This window comes from Chinchilla lanigera, unplaced genomic scaffold (genome assembly GCF_000276665.1).
Source record: "Chinchilla lanigera isolate Chin_1 unplaced genomic scaffold, ChiLan1.0 scaffold00096, whole genome shotgun sequence".
Classification (NCBI taxonomy): domain Eukaryota; kingdom Metazoa; phylum Chordata; class Mammalia; order Rodentia; family Chinchillidae; genus Chinchilla; species Chinchilla lanigera.
Genome location: NW_004955497.1, coordinates 5563411 through 5580558, shown reverse-complemented (window position 1 = coordinate 5580558; position 17148 = coordinate 5563411). Strand labels below are relative to the sequence as shown.

Here is a 17148-nt window from a genome sequence, read left to right as displayed (position 1 = left end):
AAATAAATAATAAGTTGTTAAAAAAAAAAAAGAAAGAAAAATGAAGCAGAAATACCTCATCTTCTCATTTGTATAATTTCCCTTTTAGTTATGTTGCATTACTCTGGAGCATTTGTTATAACTGAAGAATCCATGCTGATCCATTGTTATGAACGAACACCCATGGTTTATAATAGGGTTCGCTCTGTTGTAGAATTCTATCAGTTTTTGGGAAATTCATATCACTTATCTTTTTGTCAATACCGTGCAGAATCAGAATGGTTTCACCGTCCTACAGATCCTCTGTGCTCCACCTATTCATCCCTCTGTCTGAATCACTGTCAACCATTGTCTCCTTGCTCTAGAATATCCTGTAGTTGGAATGACGTGGTACATAACCTTTCAGACTGGTGTCTTTCACTTAGTAATACGCTCTTCAGTGATACGTCTTTTGGTAACTTTATAGTCATTTCTTCCTCCCTCTCCCTCTTACAGTACCACGGTGTCATGATTACTGCAACGTCATAGGGAAACTTGAGGTCAGGTGGTGTCTGTCTTTCAAACTTGTTCTTCAGCACTTTCTTGGCAAATATGAGTTTTAAAAATTTCCATATAAACTTTAGGATCAGTTTATGGACATTCATAAAATAATTTGCTAGGATTGTTGTTGAATAGTCTGCTTCAGGTTTTAAATTATGTTTCCTCTTTGTGTTTCATTTCAGAAGTTTCTATTGACATATCTCCAGGCTCTCTAGTCCTCTACTTGTGGCTAAGTGCAAACAACTCCTGAGCCCATCAAAGGCATTCGTTTCTCTTATGGTATACTTTATTTCTAACATTTCCTTGTAATTCCTTGTTAAAGGTTCTGTGCTCTGCTTATAATATCTTTTTGTATTTGCATCTGATTAACTTTAACCATTATATGCTTTAGCACATTAATCATACTTGTGTTAATTTCTGGTCTGATAATTCCAAAATCTCTGGGATGTCTAAGTCTGTTTCTAACTTTTGCTCTGTTTTTTCAGACTATAATTTTTGCCTTTAGCTGCCTTGTAATTTTGCATTACAAGTCAGATGTGATGTTTTGGGTAGAAGGATTGAAATACATAGGTCTTTAGTGAAAGAGTTTATGTGTATCTGGCTGGAAATAAGGCCGCCTTTACTGTTTGTGGAAGCTGTGGCAACAGAGGCTAAAGTTCGCTCTAGTGTCCTTACTTTTGACCTCTCTATTGCTCAGGTTCCCCTATAGACTCTTCCTTAGTGTCTGAAACGTTCCCTTCTTTCTTCTTCAATCTCCTATCGTTATGGAAGGACCTGAACGCTGTGACAGGAACGTATTGGGGAATGGGAAGTATTCTGTTGTTCTTTTATTAGATCTGACTCGTTTACTAAGTCTGAGTTGCTTATTTCCCTTTCTTCACATCCAAGGCCAGAAGGAGCTGGAGACAGGTATTTTTCTGTCCTGGAATTGGCTGGAACCATTAAACCCAAGCAGATAAGGCTCTGACGATATAGTTTTTCCTGAGCACAGCCTTTGTGAGACCGGAATAACTGGGTATATTTCAGAATAGGTCCTTTGACCCTCTTTCTGTCATAAGTGTGAGGGAGTTCTCTGATCTTAACAGTGAGAATCTGGAAGCTGCTGGAAGTAGAATTGATGAACATGTGTGCGAGCCCTCTCAAAACCGGGCACCCCAAAATTGTCAGCTCTCAAGCTAGTTCCCACTGTGCCTCTGGCAGTTCATCGGTTACAGTCCAAGTGCTCCCATTTGCACGGTCTCCAGCAACAGGCCTCTATTTCTGGGTTTTGGTGCTAGTAAGCTGCAGCTTTCAGCATTTATCTCTCTGCCCAATTATGAGGGCAGTCATTTGCCCGGTGCCCTCAAATCTCTAAAGAGTCTAAAAAGAGTCGTTGATTTTAGTTTGTTCAGGCTTTGCGAGTATTGGAGTGACTATTTGTAAGCCCTTACTTGTCAAATCAGGAAACCATGATTTTTCCACTTTAAAATCAGGACATTTTTTTCTTTATTGTTGTTTTATGAGTTCTTTGGATGGATATCACTTTCTTGTTAGATATGTAACTTGCAAATATTTTGTTCCATTCTTTAAAAAAAAAAATCTTTGGGCAATGCTACGGATTAAATCCAGGACACTCACACTGAACTACATTATCAACACTTTAAAAAAATTTTTTTTTAATTTTGTACAAGACAGACATCTTAATTTTTTTTTTTCCCCCCGGTACTGGGAATCGAACTCACGACCTTGCGTTTGCCAGGCAGGCGCTGTGCCGCTGAGCTAAATCCCCAGCCCCTAATTTTGATACAGGGTATCACTAAGTCATTGCACTACTGATAAAAGTGGCATGGGCTAGGCTCTGACTTGTAGTCCTCCTGTTTCGGTCTCTTCGAGTGCTGGGGTTGCCATGCCTAACTTACTTTGTTCCAGGCTGTAGGCATTCATTTTCTGAATGATCTTGTTGCCTGAAGGTTTTTAATTCTGAGGAAGTTTTATTTTTTTCTTATGTTGCTTGTGTTTTGGTGTCATATCTGAGAAAGTGTTCCCTAATGCAACATCACAAAATTTGTTTCTGTATTTTCTTCTAACAGGTTTATGCTTTTAACTCTTATTTTCAGGTACTTGGTCTATTTTTAGTTGTTTTTTGCATGTAATGTGAGTTAACAGCTCATTTTTATTGTTTTTGGTGTGGGGATATCCAATTTTCACAACATAATTTCTTGAAGAAATAATCTGCGCACTGAATAGTCTTGGCACCTTTATTGAAACTGGTTGGGCTGGGGATTTAGCTCAGTGGCACAGCACCTGCCCAGCAAGCGCAAGGTCGTGAGTTCGATCTCGGGTACTGGAAAAAAAGACAACAAAAAAAGAGTTACCTATAGGGGCTGGGGATTTAGCTCAGTGGCAAAAGCGCCTACCTGGCAAGTGCAAGGTTGTGAGTTCGGTTCCAGGTACCTGAGAAAAACCAAAAAAAAAAAAAAAGAAACTGGTTGACCACTGACAAAGATTTATTTCTGAACACTCAGTTCCATTCCATTGATTTACATGTCTGTTCTTATACCAGTAACACATTATCTTGATTATTATTGTTTTGTAACTAGTTTTGAAATCAGGACGTTTGAGACCTCTACTTTGTTTGTTTGGCTCTTCTGGGTTCCTTGAAATTCATATCATTTTTTAATCAGCTTGCTAATTTTTATGTAGTAACAACTGGGATTCTGGGGATTGTGTTGAATCTGTAGATCAATTTGGAGCTGCTATAGCAGCCTTAAACATATATTAAGTCTTCTGATCTTTGTTTAGCAGATGTTGGGCATTTATCTCAATCTTCTATAAGTTATATCAACAATGCTTTGTAGTTTTCTGAATATAATTTTGCACTTCATTTGTTAAATGTATTTCTAAGTATATATTATTCTTTCTTGTGTCATTGTAAATGGAATTTTTTTCTTAATTTTATTTTTTAGATAGCTCATTGCAAGTGTGTAGAAATAAAACAATATTGGTGAACTTACTAGTTATAATACTTTTCCTGGAAGATTCTGTAAAATTTTCTATATAAAGTGGAAAACTATAGTTTTCTTCTTACTTTTCATTGTCGATACCTTTCTTTCTTCTTTTTTTGGCTTAATTGTCTTGGCTTGAACTTCCAACAGAACAGAAGTAATGAGAATACACACCTAGACATCTTCCTTTTGTTCATGACCTTGAGAGGAAAACATTTAGTTCTTTCCCACTAAGTATAACAATAACTATATTTTTATTAGGGTAAGGAAATTCATTTCTATTTTTGGTTTGTTGAGTGATTTTAACATGAAATTTTTAAAGTATTCTTTTAAAAACTTATATCACATACCCAGAATAATATATCCTTACTGAAAATACTTTCACCCAATTATGGGACATTTCACACTAAAATACAAAGTTTTAACATAATGATACAGTAAAACTATATTACTTTCATAGTGATAATGACATAAAAATAGAGTAATGAAAGTGGATGTCTAATAGAAACAATTTGATTTGAAAATTTGACATTTATAAAATTTCACTTTGTGAATAAGACTCAGAACTTTATGACTATTTTCAAATTTTAATTTAATATTTATATGATATTCCAATTGTTATTATATTCTAATAATCAAAATAGAATCAATTTACTGTATGTGTTAATTTCACTTTAAAAATTGATAGCAATGTAAAATATTACTCTTCGATTATGTTTGCTTCTGAGAAACATATCCTAGATTCTCTGAGGTTGTGTGCTCTGTTACCTTGTGTATTATCTATCACCAAATCTCTGTATCCCTCCAGTGACAGGGACATCATTTATAAAAGGGAAGTAAGTATTTTAAAAAAATCATTGAAGTTTAAAATAAACCACTTAATGTGTACAAACTCTTTATAGAAAATTGTAAGTTTTCACTTAGGGATAAAATGAAGGGCTTAAATAAATGAGTGAGTATACATACTCTGTAGAAAAACTTATTACAAAAGGGTAGTAATTGTAAAAGTAAATACAATGCAGAAATGAATACAGCAGACTTTCAATAGGGTTTTCCCAGTACTTGACCAGTTTGTTGCAAACTTCAAATTGGAATAGGAGGAAGCTTAGAATAATCAAGATAATTTTAGAGAATAATAATGACAAAGAACTTACCTAGGCATCAAAATTTATCTTAAAGTAATAAGAATTGAGATAATAGGTAATATTTACTAGTTATAATTTGATAGATATTATTCCCATTCCGAACAAATGCTAACTCAGAAATTCTTTGACAAGATTTTCCTACACATCTCCATTATATAGATGAGGAAACTAAAGCCAAGACCTTACTAGTTTGTTTGTGACTCTTCATCTAGTAACTTCTAGAGCCTGTGTTCTTAACCGGCATGCTGCACTGCCTCACAGTGTGGTAAAATAGACCAATGCCAAGAACAGGAAAAACAAGTGTATAAAATATTTTATTAGACTGTGTAGCTTTTGGGCAGATTTGTTCTACTTACTCCACCTTACTTTTTTTAAAAAAAATTTAAATTAGTAATAAACAAAAAACTTTTTTCAAAAATCATGTAGGAATTTCTGCTGCTGGGAGCCACAGCCATTGAAGATCTTCTTCAAGCACATGTTCCAGAGACCATATCAGCTTTATTAAAAGCAAGCATAAAGATATGGATCTTGACAGGAGACAAACAGGAAACGGCAATTCATATAGGTAATGCATATAACGTTTTTTTTAAAAATCTCATTGCACATGCGTTCTGAAATTGTCCCAATATCAAGATGTATGCCTGAGCTTTTTTTGTTTTCATTTTATGTCTGTGGGAAAATGGAGTGAAATCGAACCTTGCCAAAGTCCTGGCAGAGAATTTGAACAAACTGAGCCAAGCAAACTGTGCTGGCTCCTTCACATCCTTGAAATGGAGACTGCAGAATGGTAGCATGAGCAATATATTATCTTCTTTCTTTCCTTCAAACCTTACAGTTTTGACATTTTTGCTCCAGGATTTGTATACCTACTACGTTTCCCCCCAAATAAAGCCTAACTGGAAAATAATCAGCCTTGGAAACTAGAGATAAGAAAATGCCAGCCCCAATCAGCCTGTCCTTACCCTACCTCCATTACAGAGTGGCCACTGAGCAAGAGGAGAGTGAGTGAACTATAATCTGCATGACACTGGCCCTCACCATAGTAATGACCAGCTAGGGCTTATTTTCTGGTAAGGTCTTATTTTGAGGGAAACACTCATCTATATATTGTATATATTTATTCATAAACTATTGACTCTTAGAGGTAACAATACCCAGTTGGTGATTTTCCCTCTCTAGTATCCAGTCTCACTTTTTCATTGCCTTTATAACTTTTTTTTTAATGTTCACTGTTTGATTACATCTTAGGGTTCACAGGCACAAGAAAGGAGTGGAAAAATCAACTGTGAATGTTGAACATGCAAATTTTGATGGTGACAAGGGGTTGGAACTATTATTCTTTTCATGATCCTCATGTTAGCCAGCTCTGGTTAGATGAAAATATATAAGAAAGTGACTCTGTATGCACTGGACACCCTTTGAATTTTCCTCTATTAATTTGTTTACTTTGCTTTCATTCAATGAGTGTTGATCACTTGCTGTTTGCCAGGAAGTTTTGGGAAACTGGGAATGAAAATTTGTGTAAGAAATTCTCTGCCTTCATAAAGCTTATATCCAAATGAAAAAGAGAGAAAGTTAACAAACAGATCAATGGGTACTGGGAGATCATTATGATATGTATTAAGAATAAAAGTAAAGCAAGGTATTGGGGAGGATCATATTAAAGACCTGTTAAGGAGGGGACTTGAAAGAGAGACCCATATGAAAAGAGGAAGTAAGTGTGGAGGACCTCTGGATAGAGCAGCCCAGACAAAGAGAAGAGTGAGCTCAACAGAAGAGGCGTGAGCTTGTGACGTCAGAGGAGCCACAGCAACGCCAGGGTGACTGGGCTGCAGGGAGCAAAGCAGAGAAAGAGGATGGCTACAGTAGATGAGCTGGAGGCTTCTGAGCAGGACAGGTGTGTCTTCCAATTTTTGCTTTAAAAATTCCTTTGTCTACTGTGTGAAAACTAGACTGATTGGAAGCAGAGAGGCCAGTTAGGGATCTTTTGCAAGATCAGACAAGAAATGAAGGTGACCTTTCCTAGAGTATGAGGGGAAAGTGGGCGATAGAGAGGGGTTGAACCGGGCTGCGTTTGGTAGGGTGAGCCGTCAGCACTCACTGAACCAAGTGCAGAAGGTGCAGATGATGCTTTCAGGGACTTTTGCTATGAAGAGGAACAGAGCAGAGGAACACGGTGGAGACAGGACAACACAGAGTCAGGGCGATGTTGATTTTTGGGAAGGGGTTACAGTACTTAAACTTCCCAAATGTCTGTTTTCTGTAAATGGGGATAATGGTATTTTCCACGTGGCTGGGTTGTTGTGAAGGTGATTTGTGGTCATTTCTGTGAAGAGTACGGTGTGGTGAGCTGGGTGTGGTGGCACACGCCTGTAATCTCAGCACTCAGGAGGCTGAGGCAGGAGGATCATTGCGAGTTTGAAACCAACCTGGGCTACAAAGTGAGCTCAAGGCCAGCCTGAACTGCATGTTGAGACTCTGTCTCAAAAAGACAACAACAACAAAAAAAGAGTATGGTGTGGTACCTAGCACTTAGCAAGTCCCTTATGTATATTAGATACTAGCATAATTATTAAGTGCTCACGTGAGGAGTCCAAATGACGTAGCCACTTACTGATCCAGCTGACAAATATGTGAGCACATACTGTGCTGGGTCGTGTTTTTCCAGCTGTCTTACATCTCTGCTTTAACGACTTGCTGTGTTTCCTGATGAGCACAAGTTCTGTGAGTACAGGACCTCAGCAGGCATCCGTGGGCAGGCCCAGCTGACCAGCACCTGTTACAGAGGGCGCTTTCTCCTGCCACCTTCCTAAGTCACACCCCATCAGCCTTGCCAGGCCAACTTCCTGAGGTTTATTTGTTTTACCTGAGCCTTTGATAGATGAGACGCAGTGGGTGTTGTCAGAAGGGGAATTTCTGTCCTTTTCAGAAGAGGCTTGTTTTTATTACTGGAAGCCTACAATTCTCTTAAATAACTCAGCTCAGAAAGAATGGGAGTGCTTATTTTTTCTCCCCTCAAAAATCCAGCAGCCTCTGGTCTGGGAGCGCTTGTGTTACTTTTGTGTGTTTGAATGGCTGGGGAGAGGATTCCCTTCTGGAGGTAGCTGCATCTGGGCTCCGATATCTTTATGTCTTTCTAAGAGCAATGTGGAACATAGTGGCTCAGAGTCACAAGCTTTGGAATTGTGAGGACCAGGGTTTGCACCAAAGCTGCTGGACTTCATGCTGATTTAAACTTTTTTCACAATATATGATGGTATGTATGAATATTCATTGTAACATATGGAGGTCAGTTAGATTCAGGCAGCAGAGGCAGCAATGGCTTCAGAAAAGCGGAAGCTCTTCCAAGGTGGAGCACAAGGATTCATGGGGAAGTTGGTTTTCCTGCCTGTCCCCAGATCCTGCCCCTGAGGCACTTGCACAAATATTTGCTCTCCAGCTTTCCAGTACAGGAGCAAAAATTCCCACATCCAGGCAGTCACTTGTAAAACTTAAACTCACACTCTGTCAGTAACTCATTACAAAATAAAAGTGTACACAAAGACCTTACAATAAAACATATCAAGAAGTCAGTAGGCTGCTGTGAAGGGTCTGCAATACGTGGTTTTGAGGAACCACTGCAATAGCCAAAGCAGATATGCACAGCCTCTGAAATAGGAATAGAATTTAGAACACTTCATTCGATGGAAAGGAACATAGCTTACGTGAGAAATTTCAGATGAATTTTCAAATGAATTTTCAGATGAATTAACAGGGAAGAAAGACATGTCAAACTGTTTTTTCCTTAATTGCAAAGATTGCAAACATTTTGAATTATATATATCATGAATGTCTTAGTTATTTTCCTGAGACAAAATACCTGACACCCAAAGTAAAAGGGGGAAAGGTTTATTCAGCTCACAGTTTGTAGAGGTTTCGGTCCATAGTAGGCTGGCTCCAAGGCAAGGTGACACATGGCAGAGGGCAACAGTCATGGTGGTAGAAGACAGCAAAAGCAATAGGAGCTAAAAGGGAAAAGTAAGCCTCTTTCTTCCCCTTTTATCTTTTCCAGACTGCTGGGATTACGGCGGTACCAATCCCATCAGTAGACTGATCCAGCAATCACTCACCCTTAATCCAGCACCCTTAATCCCAGCATTGCACTATGAATCAGTCGCAAATTACATTCAGCTGCCTCTGAAAAAGCCCCATCTAAAAGCGTATGAGGCTTTGGGGGGACATCTAGACACAAACTATAACAATGAGGCTTTTGGTTTCTTGTGTGATGTCTGTAAGTTTCAGGAAATTAAAAAAATTAAACTGGTAATGCAGAAAATTACATTTAAAATTGAATTTCACCTTATACATAGCTAGCTGGTGTAAAGAGGCAAATTATTTTAGAAAAATTGTTCCAAAAGACCTATAGGTTATAGGTGTGCAAAAGTTTATTTAAAGACTAACTTGTCAGAAATTTATCACAATGCTCTTCTACCCTGTAACATACTTGAAGAGACCAAATAATAGTTATATCAGCAGAAAGATCCCTCTAAAAGTTAAAAATGATCACAAATTACTAATGATCTTGCATTTCCTGAGTAACTGACATTGTTTTCAATTATACTGATTGAAAATGAAGCAGGTAAAAGGGTATATTTTGTTGATCTGCAAATGAATTTGCAGAAAAAAACAGAAATATCTTATGATTCATCACAATATATTAATGATTATATTTCATTGCATTATATACAATTATAGTGCCCAAAATGTAGGTTTTGATGCAGTTTGTATGTTGTTATTCATGTACCATCATTATCCCTGTTATGTTTCATAAATATATGAACAAGGTTCTTTTGAACCGTGGTAGGCAACCGTGGTAGGCCACTCTGCCACTGAGCTACATCCCCAGTCCACAGGTCCTGTATCTTTCTTTCACTGAAACGGATCAGGGAAGATGTATTAGAGATTTGCAGAGAGAGGAAAAGCTGTGAGACAGTCTAGGGAATGGGAGGGTTAATGCACCAGAGGATAGATGTGTAGTTAAGTATACACACATACTCACACGCACACACACACATGCACACACGCACATGCACACACGCACACACAGTGTCATGTACATATACTGTCTCAGTAGAACAGCCTCAATTCTTAGACAAAGACTGAAATAGTAAGAAGCGAGGGAGATGCTCACCTACTTAGCTCAGCATTTACAGGGGCTATATTCCTACAGTCAAACCACTACTATATTTTGCACAGCAGAATTAGTTCCCTTTGTTTATCCAGTCTTTCAAATCTTGACCCTTTGGGCTCTGAGTGGAAAAGAAGGTAGGTATCCCTTAGCTTCTCAGAGACTGTTCCGTTTGTTTTAAAATGACTATGTACTTGCATAAAGGTGTTACTATACTGTTAGATGAGAGCGCAGCTTTCCTCTGCTCACAGTATAATTTTGTATTTGGACATGACAAGGACTTTCCTTGACTAAATGTTCTGAGACCTATTTTTTTTTTTTTTTAACTAGACCTCAACCTGGACCTTGACCTTGTCTTTGGCCTACCTAGCAAGAGTTCTTTAAGTTGGTTTATTTAGTTATCTTCCAAGTTAATTTTATTGATCTCCTGGGATATCTGACCAAGTTTCTCATTCCCCATATTTGGACTTCCTTCAGAAAGGATTTTTTGTTTGTTTGTTTGTTTTTCTCTGGTACCAGGAACTGAACTCATGACCTTGTGCTTGCCAGGCAGGCGCTTTTGCCGCTGAGCTAAATCCCCAGCCCCTAGAAAGAATTCTCTTAGACCATTTTGGCGGGAATCCCCTTTATGTCTCCTCTGAGTAAATTTCCCTTCATGGACTCCCCACAGTCCACCCGTTTATAAATTCACACTTTCCTTTACTGTGTTCAGAGTTGAACCTGATCTCTCTGGCCTGTTGCAGTAGACCTGCATAAAGCCTTCCTTATCATTTTAGCTAGTACCAGAAATTTTTTATTTTACAGTCTTCTCTCAAGCCCATCCTGTTTTATTTCTCAGTTATTTCTTTAGTATGCTGGTTATAATCTTATTGAGATAACAATTTGATACAACAGATTTTTACTTCCTCCCAGACTTGGAATTATTATAAAGCAGGACTCTAAGCTCATGTCTAGAAAGATAATACAAATTAAAATCCACAGGAATAAATAAATAAATATTTAACGTCATGTTCACCTTAAAAACCATTTTTATGTAAGTTGTATGCTGAGATTAAAATGAACCAAAATTTTAATTCTTTTTCCCCCTATAACATCTTGCTCAGTTCTCGTGGTGGGTTAGTAGGCTTTGAAAAAGTCGTAAGGCAGAGAATATGACGAAAGAAGAATATAACTAGATTTATTTTTTGGTGCTCACAGAAGACATTGAATCTTCAACTATGATGTCTTTATTTTTCTCTTTGTAGCATATTCCTGCAAACTGATATCAGGTCACATGCCTCGTATTCTTTTGAATGCAAATTCAGTTCAGGTGAGTAATTTTTAAAACATTATATTTGAGTGCAGCTCACGTATTATTGGGAGTTGTCCAACTTCCCAACATTACCTTGAGCTCCCACTTAACCTGGTTGGAAAGTTCTGGTCTTCTCCTAAGATTTTACCCACAAATCTGAGAATTCCACTGTGTTTCTGTCCTAGGTAACCTCTGCTTCCTGGTTCTTCCTGCCTCTGTTGAGTTCCCACGCTCCACTCCATTTGAAGCTGGTCCTGTATTATCACCCTAGTGGCACAACAAATCACATTCTTGACTTTACAAGTAAAAATAGACAGATGAAGAACAATTTCACTGCATATAGAATTTTAGGGAGGTGTTCCTCATACATTAGAAACTGAATGTTTTACTTTGTTTCCTTCCTGACTGTATAGCTTTTTTTTCTGTATGGTTTTGGATGAGACATCTTATCTTTTTTTCTCGTTAAAGTAGTATTTTGTTCTAGTGTCTTCTAATATTTCCTTGTTTCTGATTCTTTGGAGTTTGAATCGGGTGTAGCTTAGTTTCAGGGTGTGGTTTTGTTTTTGTTTGTTTTGCTTTGTTTTGTTTCTGTTTATTGGTTTTTTTTTTTTTTTGTTTTGTTTTTTTTATTTATCTGAGCTTCCTGGTCTATGGCTTTGTATCTGCTATCAATTTTGAAAAATTTTTGACCATTGCTACTTAAATTTTCTTCTGCTCTTTTTCCTCTTTTTTTTTTTCATGTATCCTAGTACCTGTGTGTTGTAATTCTGTTAATTTGTCCCACACTCATGGCTAATCTCGTTTTATTTTCTTGTTTTTTTTTGCTTTTACAGTCCTTTTTCTCTTTGTATTTCACTTTAGGAAGTTTTGATTGACACATTTTTAGGCTAATTTTTTTCTGGGCTGTGTCCTAAGAAATCCTTATTTCAGTTATGGTGCTTTTTAATTTCTAGCATACTTTTTAGAGATCCCATCTCTCGGCTTCTGAGGAGTGATCAAAAAATACAATATGTGCCTAAATTGAAAAATTTAAGACAGATGGTCATTAATTCCTCTCAAAATAGTCCCCCTTGCTTTGAACACACTTCTCTCATTACTTTTACCATTTTCTGAAGCAGTTCTGAAAGTTCTCTTTTGCCAGTGTCTTTAGGTGTGTGGTCATGGGCCCCCTGATGTATGAGCTGCTGTATGTTTACCTTTCATGGTCACATGACTTTGAGGGAGAGCCAGAAATCTCACAGTGTCAGATCTGATGAATAAGGGGGTGAGGACGCATCGTAATGTTTTTCCAGCAGTTTGATCGAGATATTCCTAGTCATTTTGCTTTTTATTTATTCCATTTGGGCTTCACCAAGCTTATTAAATTTCTATATTTATGTTTCTTGCTCAATTTTTCCTCATTTTTTCAACCTTTTTTCCTGGAATTTAAATTATTTGTATGTTAGATCAAGAGATATTTTCCCCCAGCAAATCTCTGTATTCTGCTCACTTTTACTTTACCCTTTGATTTTTCATATTCATACTAGACAGTTTTCATTGGTTGATCTTAAATTCACTGACTTGTGCCACTTCCACTTTGCTTTTATGTCCATGGATGTTTTGTTTCTCTCAGCCATTGTGGTTTTTAGTCCTTAAATATACATTTTGTATTTCTGTGCTGAGATTTTCAATCTTTTTACTCTCTAGGAGCATAATTATGATAACTCCTTTAAATTCTTACATCTGGGTTAATCTTATAGTTAGCGCGTATTTTCTGTCTTTAACCTTCGGATCAGATGGTATTTTCCTGATTCATCTACTGTGAATAATTTGGAATTGAATCTTGAACACTGTGAATGTTGTGTTGTGGTGATTCTGGATTCAGTTGTGCTGCTTTATTCAATTCATTGTTAATAATTCATCCTGATATTGGGTTACATTTAACCACAGCATTTATGGTTTCGCTTTCCTGTCTTTCTCCTTTCCAAACTATTCTCATTGTCTCTGGCAGGCCTGGTTACCTACGGACTTTCCCCGGGTCTTTCTGGGCAGAAATATGGCAGTATTTGTTTATCTGCCTCCATATCACTGTCATTGTTTGTCTGAGGGCAAAGTATAAAAAAAGAAATGTAATATACTCAGTATTTGCTACCTGTTCCACATTTGACTTCTCTTCAAAACCCACTTACCTCTGTTGATTCTCCAGAAACCATACTACCTGTATTAAGAACTCTTGGTATATTTTGATAATGTCATTTATGCTTATATATTTATTGGTAAATCAGTATACATAATTACTTAAAACTAAAAGTAATTTTCCATGTATATGCTATATATCTTATTCAATTTTTTATTTTTGTTCTTCCTGATACTAAGATTATTTTTAAATAATTCTTTCATGAATAGTTTTTTGTAGTAAAGAGAAGTGAAAATTTACATTTTTTATTATCATTTCAAAGATACAATTTTAGATCTTATTTTTGTTACAGTTTTGTTTGCTTGTTATTTTCTATTTCACTAAATTAACGTATATACATGCATATATATATTTACACATACACATGTACACTTATATATTTATTTTCCAGGGTTGAGAATTGAACTTAGCATAAAATTAATCTATTTAAAATGTATAATTTGATGAATTTTTAAATATCCACAGATATTTACAGGTAGATTCATAGTAGAGATTGTTTGCATCACATCTAAAAGAAACCTCAGTCCTTTAGCTATCACTTTTATTTATTTTTTTAAGTTTAGCTTTATTAATACATGTTTGCAGTACATAATAATCACACCCATCATGAGGGATTTATTTGTAAATTCATATAACACATCTTCACTTTTTTATTGTTGTTCCTTTTTCCTCCTCATTTATAAAAGCTCTATTTTCATTTTTTCCTTCAATTCTTTTTTTAAAATACCTTTTCTCTCTCCCCTCCCATTTCTTGTTCCCCTTCCCATTTGAACGAGTTCTTCCTACTTCCTAATACCTTATTTGTAACTGAGAGTTTCTCACATAAAAGAAGGAATATGATATTTAAACTTATTTGCACTTAAGATTATGGTTTTGAGATGCCTCCATTTACCTGAAAATGTCTGTTTTCCTTCTTTATGGAGACTAGTACTCATTATATACAAATACCACAGTTTCTTTACCCATTCATCTGCTGATGGGCATATGGGCTATTTCCAAGATTTAGCTATTATGAATTGTGCTACTATAAACATGGGCCTTCATGTATTGCTGTGGTATGATGACCTTAACTCCTTTGGGAAGATTCCTAGAAGGTGAATAGCTCGCTCAAATGGAACCTCTAGTTTTAGTTTTTTGATGAATCTTCATACTGTTTTCTATAGTGTTTGTACCAATGTACACTCCTAATAATAAAGAAGGGTTCCTTTTTCCTCACAGCTCCATCAGCACTTGTTATTGGTTGATTTCTTGATAATAGACATTCTTACTGAAGTGAGAGGGAATCTCAATGTTGTTTTAATTTGTATTTCTCAAATGGCTGGTGGTGTTGAGCATTTTTTCATGCATGTATTGACCATTTTTACTTCTGAATCTGAGAAGTGTTTATTCATTTCAGATGCCCATTTTTAAATTGAGTTTTTAAATTTGGAGAGGGGGTCTAATATTTTTGAATTCTTTAAATATTCTAGATATTAGTCTTCTGTCTGAGAAACACATCACAATTCTTTTTCCTATTTTCTTATCTCTCCATTTTATTGGTGGTTTCCTTTGCTGTGTAGAAGCTTTTCAGTTTTATGAAATCCCAGTTGTTGATTCTTTCAATATTTCTGTACAACCAGGGTTTTTGTTTATAAAGTTCTCACCTACAAAACTGTTTTCAGAGTTTTACCTGTTCTATTTTCCAGCAGATTTTGTGTTTCTGTTTTAATATTTAGATCTGTAACCAATTTTGATTTTAGTTTCGTACATAGGTGAAAGATACAGGACTAGGTTTAGTGTCTGGCATATGGAAAGCCAGTTTTTCCCAGCACTATTTGTTAAAGAGGCTACCTTTCCTCCAGTGAAAGTATTTGGCCATTGTCAAAGATAAGGTAGCTGCATACACCTGGAATTGTTTCTACATCCTTTATTCTGTTCCACTGATCCACAGCTCTGTTTTTTTCATTTTGTTTTGTTTTCCAATACTGTGCCGTTTTTATTACTGTAGTATCATTTGAAGTCTGGGATTGTGATATCCCTTGCTTTGTCTTGATTGCCCAGAATTGCTTTTGCCATTCTAGGCTCTTCTGGGTCCATACTAATTGTAAGATTGTTTTCTTCATATATGTGAGGAATCATGCTGATATTTTGTTGGGGTTGCATTAAATCTACATAACAGTTTTGGAAGTACGGCCATTTTTAGTATATTAGTTCTGCCTATCCAGGAACAGGGGATATCTTTCCATTTTCTGGTATCCTCTTCAATCTCTTTTTTCAGAACACTATAGTTTTCATTGTAGTGGTCTTTCACTTTCTTGGTTATGTTAATTTCTAACTATTTCATTTTTCTTGTTGCTATCAATGGATCTAAGATTAAGACTAACTAGTCTAAGAGTAATTATTAATTATTCATAGATTAATATAGGATTAATTGGAATCAATGAAAAATCAGAAGATAGCACAAGAAGAATCAAAAAATCTTTTTACAGGATACCAGGAAACTTTCCAAGCATGGAAAAAGATTTTGACATACAGTAAGTGAGGCATACAGAACCCCAAATAGACATGCTCAGAAAAGAACTATACCAAAACATGTCATAGTCAAGTTTCCAATAATTCAACAAAAGAACAGAATCTTAAAAGCTATTAGAGAAAAGAAGCAAATCACCTATGAACAAAAACCAATCAGAATTATAATAGACTTCTCAACACAAACTCTAAAGTCAAGGAGAGCTTGGAGTGCAGTGTTTCAAACCCTAAATGAAAACAACTATCAGTCATGATTGAGGTATCTTGCAAAATTATATTTCAAAATTGATGGAGAAATAAAACACTTTAATGATAAAGAAAACCTAAGGAAGTTCATAACCACCAAACTAACACTCTGGAAAATTTTCAAAGATATTCTAGAAAAAGACAATGAACATGAAAATGCTGAAAAGCCTAATAGAATGAATCCTCCAGGCAAGGCAAGCAATTACATAGAAGAGAAAGAAAGGGAACCAACACTAGAAAACTAGTACAATGACAAAGATAACTCAATACCTATCAGTTATAATCATCAGTGTAAATGGTCTCAATATGCCCCTCAAAAGAAACAGATTAATGGAATGTATCAAGAAAAAGGATCAACAATATGCCACATACCAGTAACACACTTACCCCAAAAGAAATTAATAAACTGAAAGTCAAAGGATGGAAAACAATACTGAATGCAATGGGAACTCAGAATAAAGCAGAAGTAGCTATTCTAATTGTAGACAAAGTTGATTTCAAGCCAAGACTGATTAAAAGATACAAGGTCACTACATACTGGTTAAGACAAGAATTCAACAGGAAGAGATAACAACCATAAATATATACATACCAAATACCAGTGCACCTAACTTCATAAAACAAGCACTAATGGACATGAAAAATCAGATAAGCTCAAATACAGATGTAATGGCAGAACTCAGCACCCCACTGGCACAAACAGACAGGTCAGCTGGAAAAAAAATCAACAAGGAAATAGCACAGTTGAATCAAACCTTTGAACAGATGGGTTTAATAGATGCTCACAGAGCATTCCACCCAACAACAAAAGAATACACATTCTTCTGAGCAGCACATAGGACTTTCTGCAAAGCAGTCTTAAGAGGGAATTTTATAATGGTGAACAGAAAACAAAACAAAGCCAAATAAATAACCTAATGATGAACTTCAAGGTTCTAGAAAAGCAAGAACAATTCAAGCCTAAAGTTAAGATCAAGAAGGAAGTTATAACGATCAGAGAAGAAATTAATGCAATTGATACTAAATAAAATAATACAAAGTATCAAAGAATTAAAGAGTTGGTTCTTTGAAAGATTGAAATAGACAAATAATCAACCTTATCAAAAGAAGAG

At 36.1% G+C, this 17148-nt stretch overlaps 1 protein-coding gene across 4 annotated transcripts in view; it reads left to right on the top strand.

Moving 5' to 3' along the window:
• Nucleotides 1-17148, top strand: part of LOC102025027 (phospholipid-transporting ATPase IB-like) — a 216397-nt gene that overhangs the window by 120873 nt on the left and 78376 nt on the right. For all 4 annotated transcript variants that reach the window (XM_005406339.1, XM_005406337.1, XM_005406340.1 and 1 more), the window contains 2 exons: nucleotides 5075-5213; nucleotides 11060-11124. In XM_005406339.1, the coding sequence (XP_005406396.1) occupies nucleotides 5075-5213; nucleotides 11060-11124 (204 nt within the window). The remainder of the gene's footprint in view (nucleotides 1-5074; nucleotides 5214-11059; nucleotides 11125-17148) is intronic.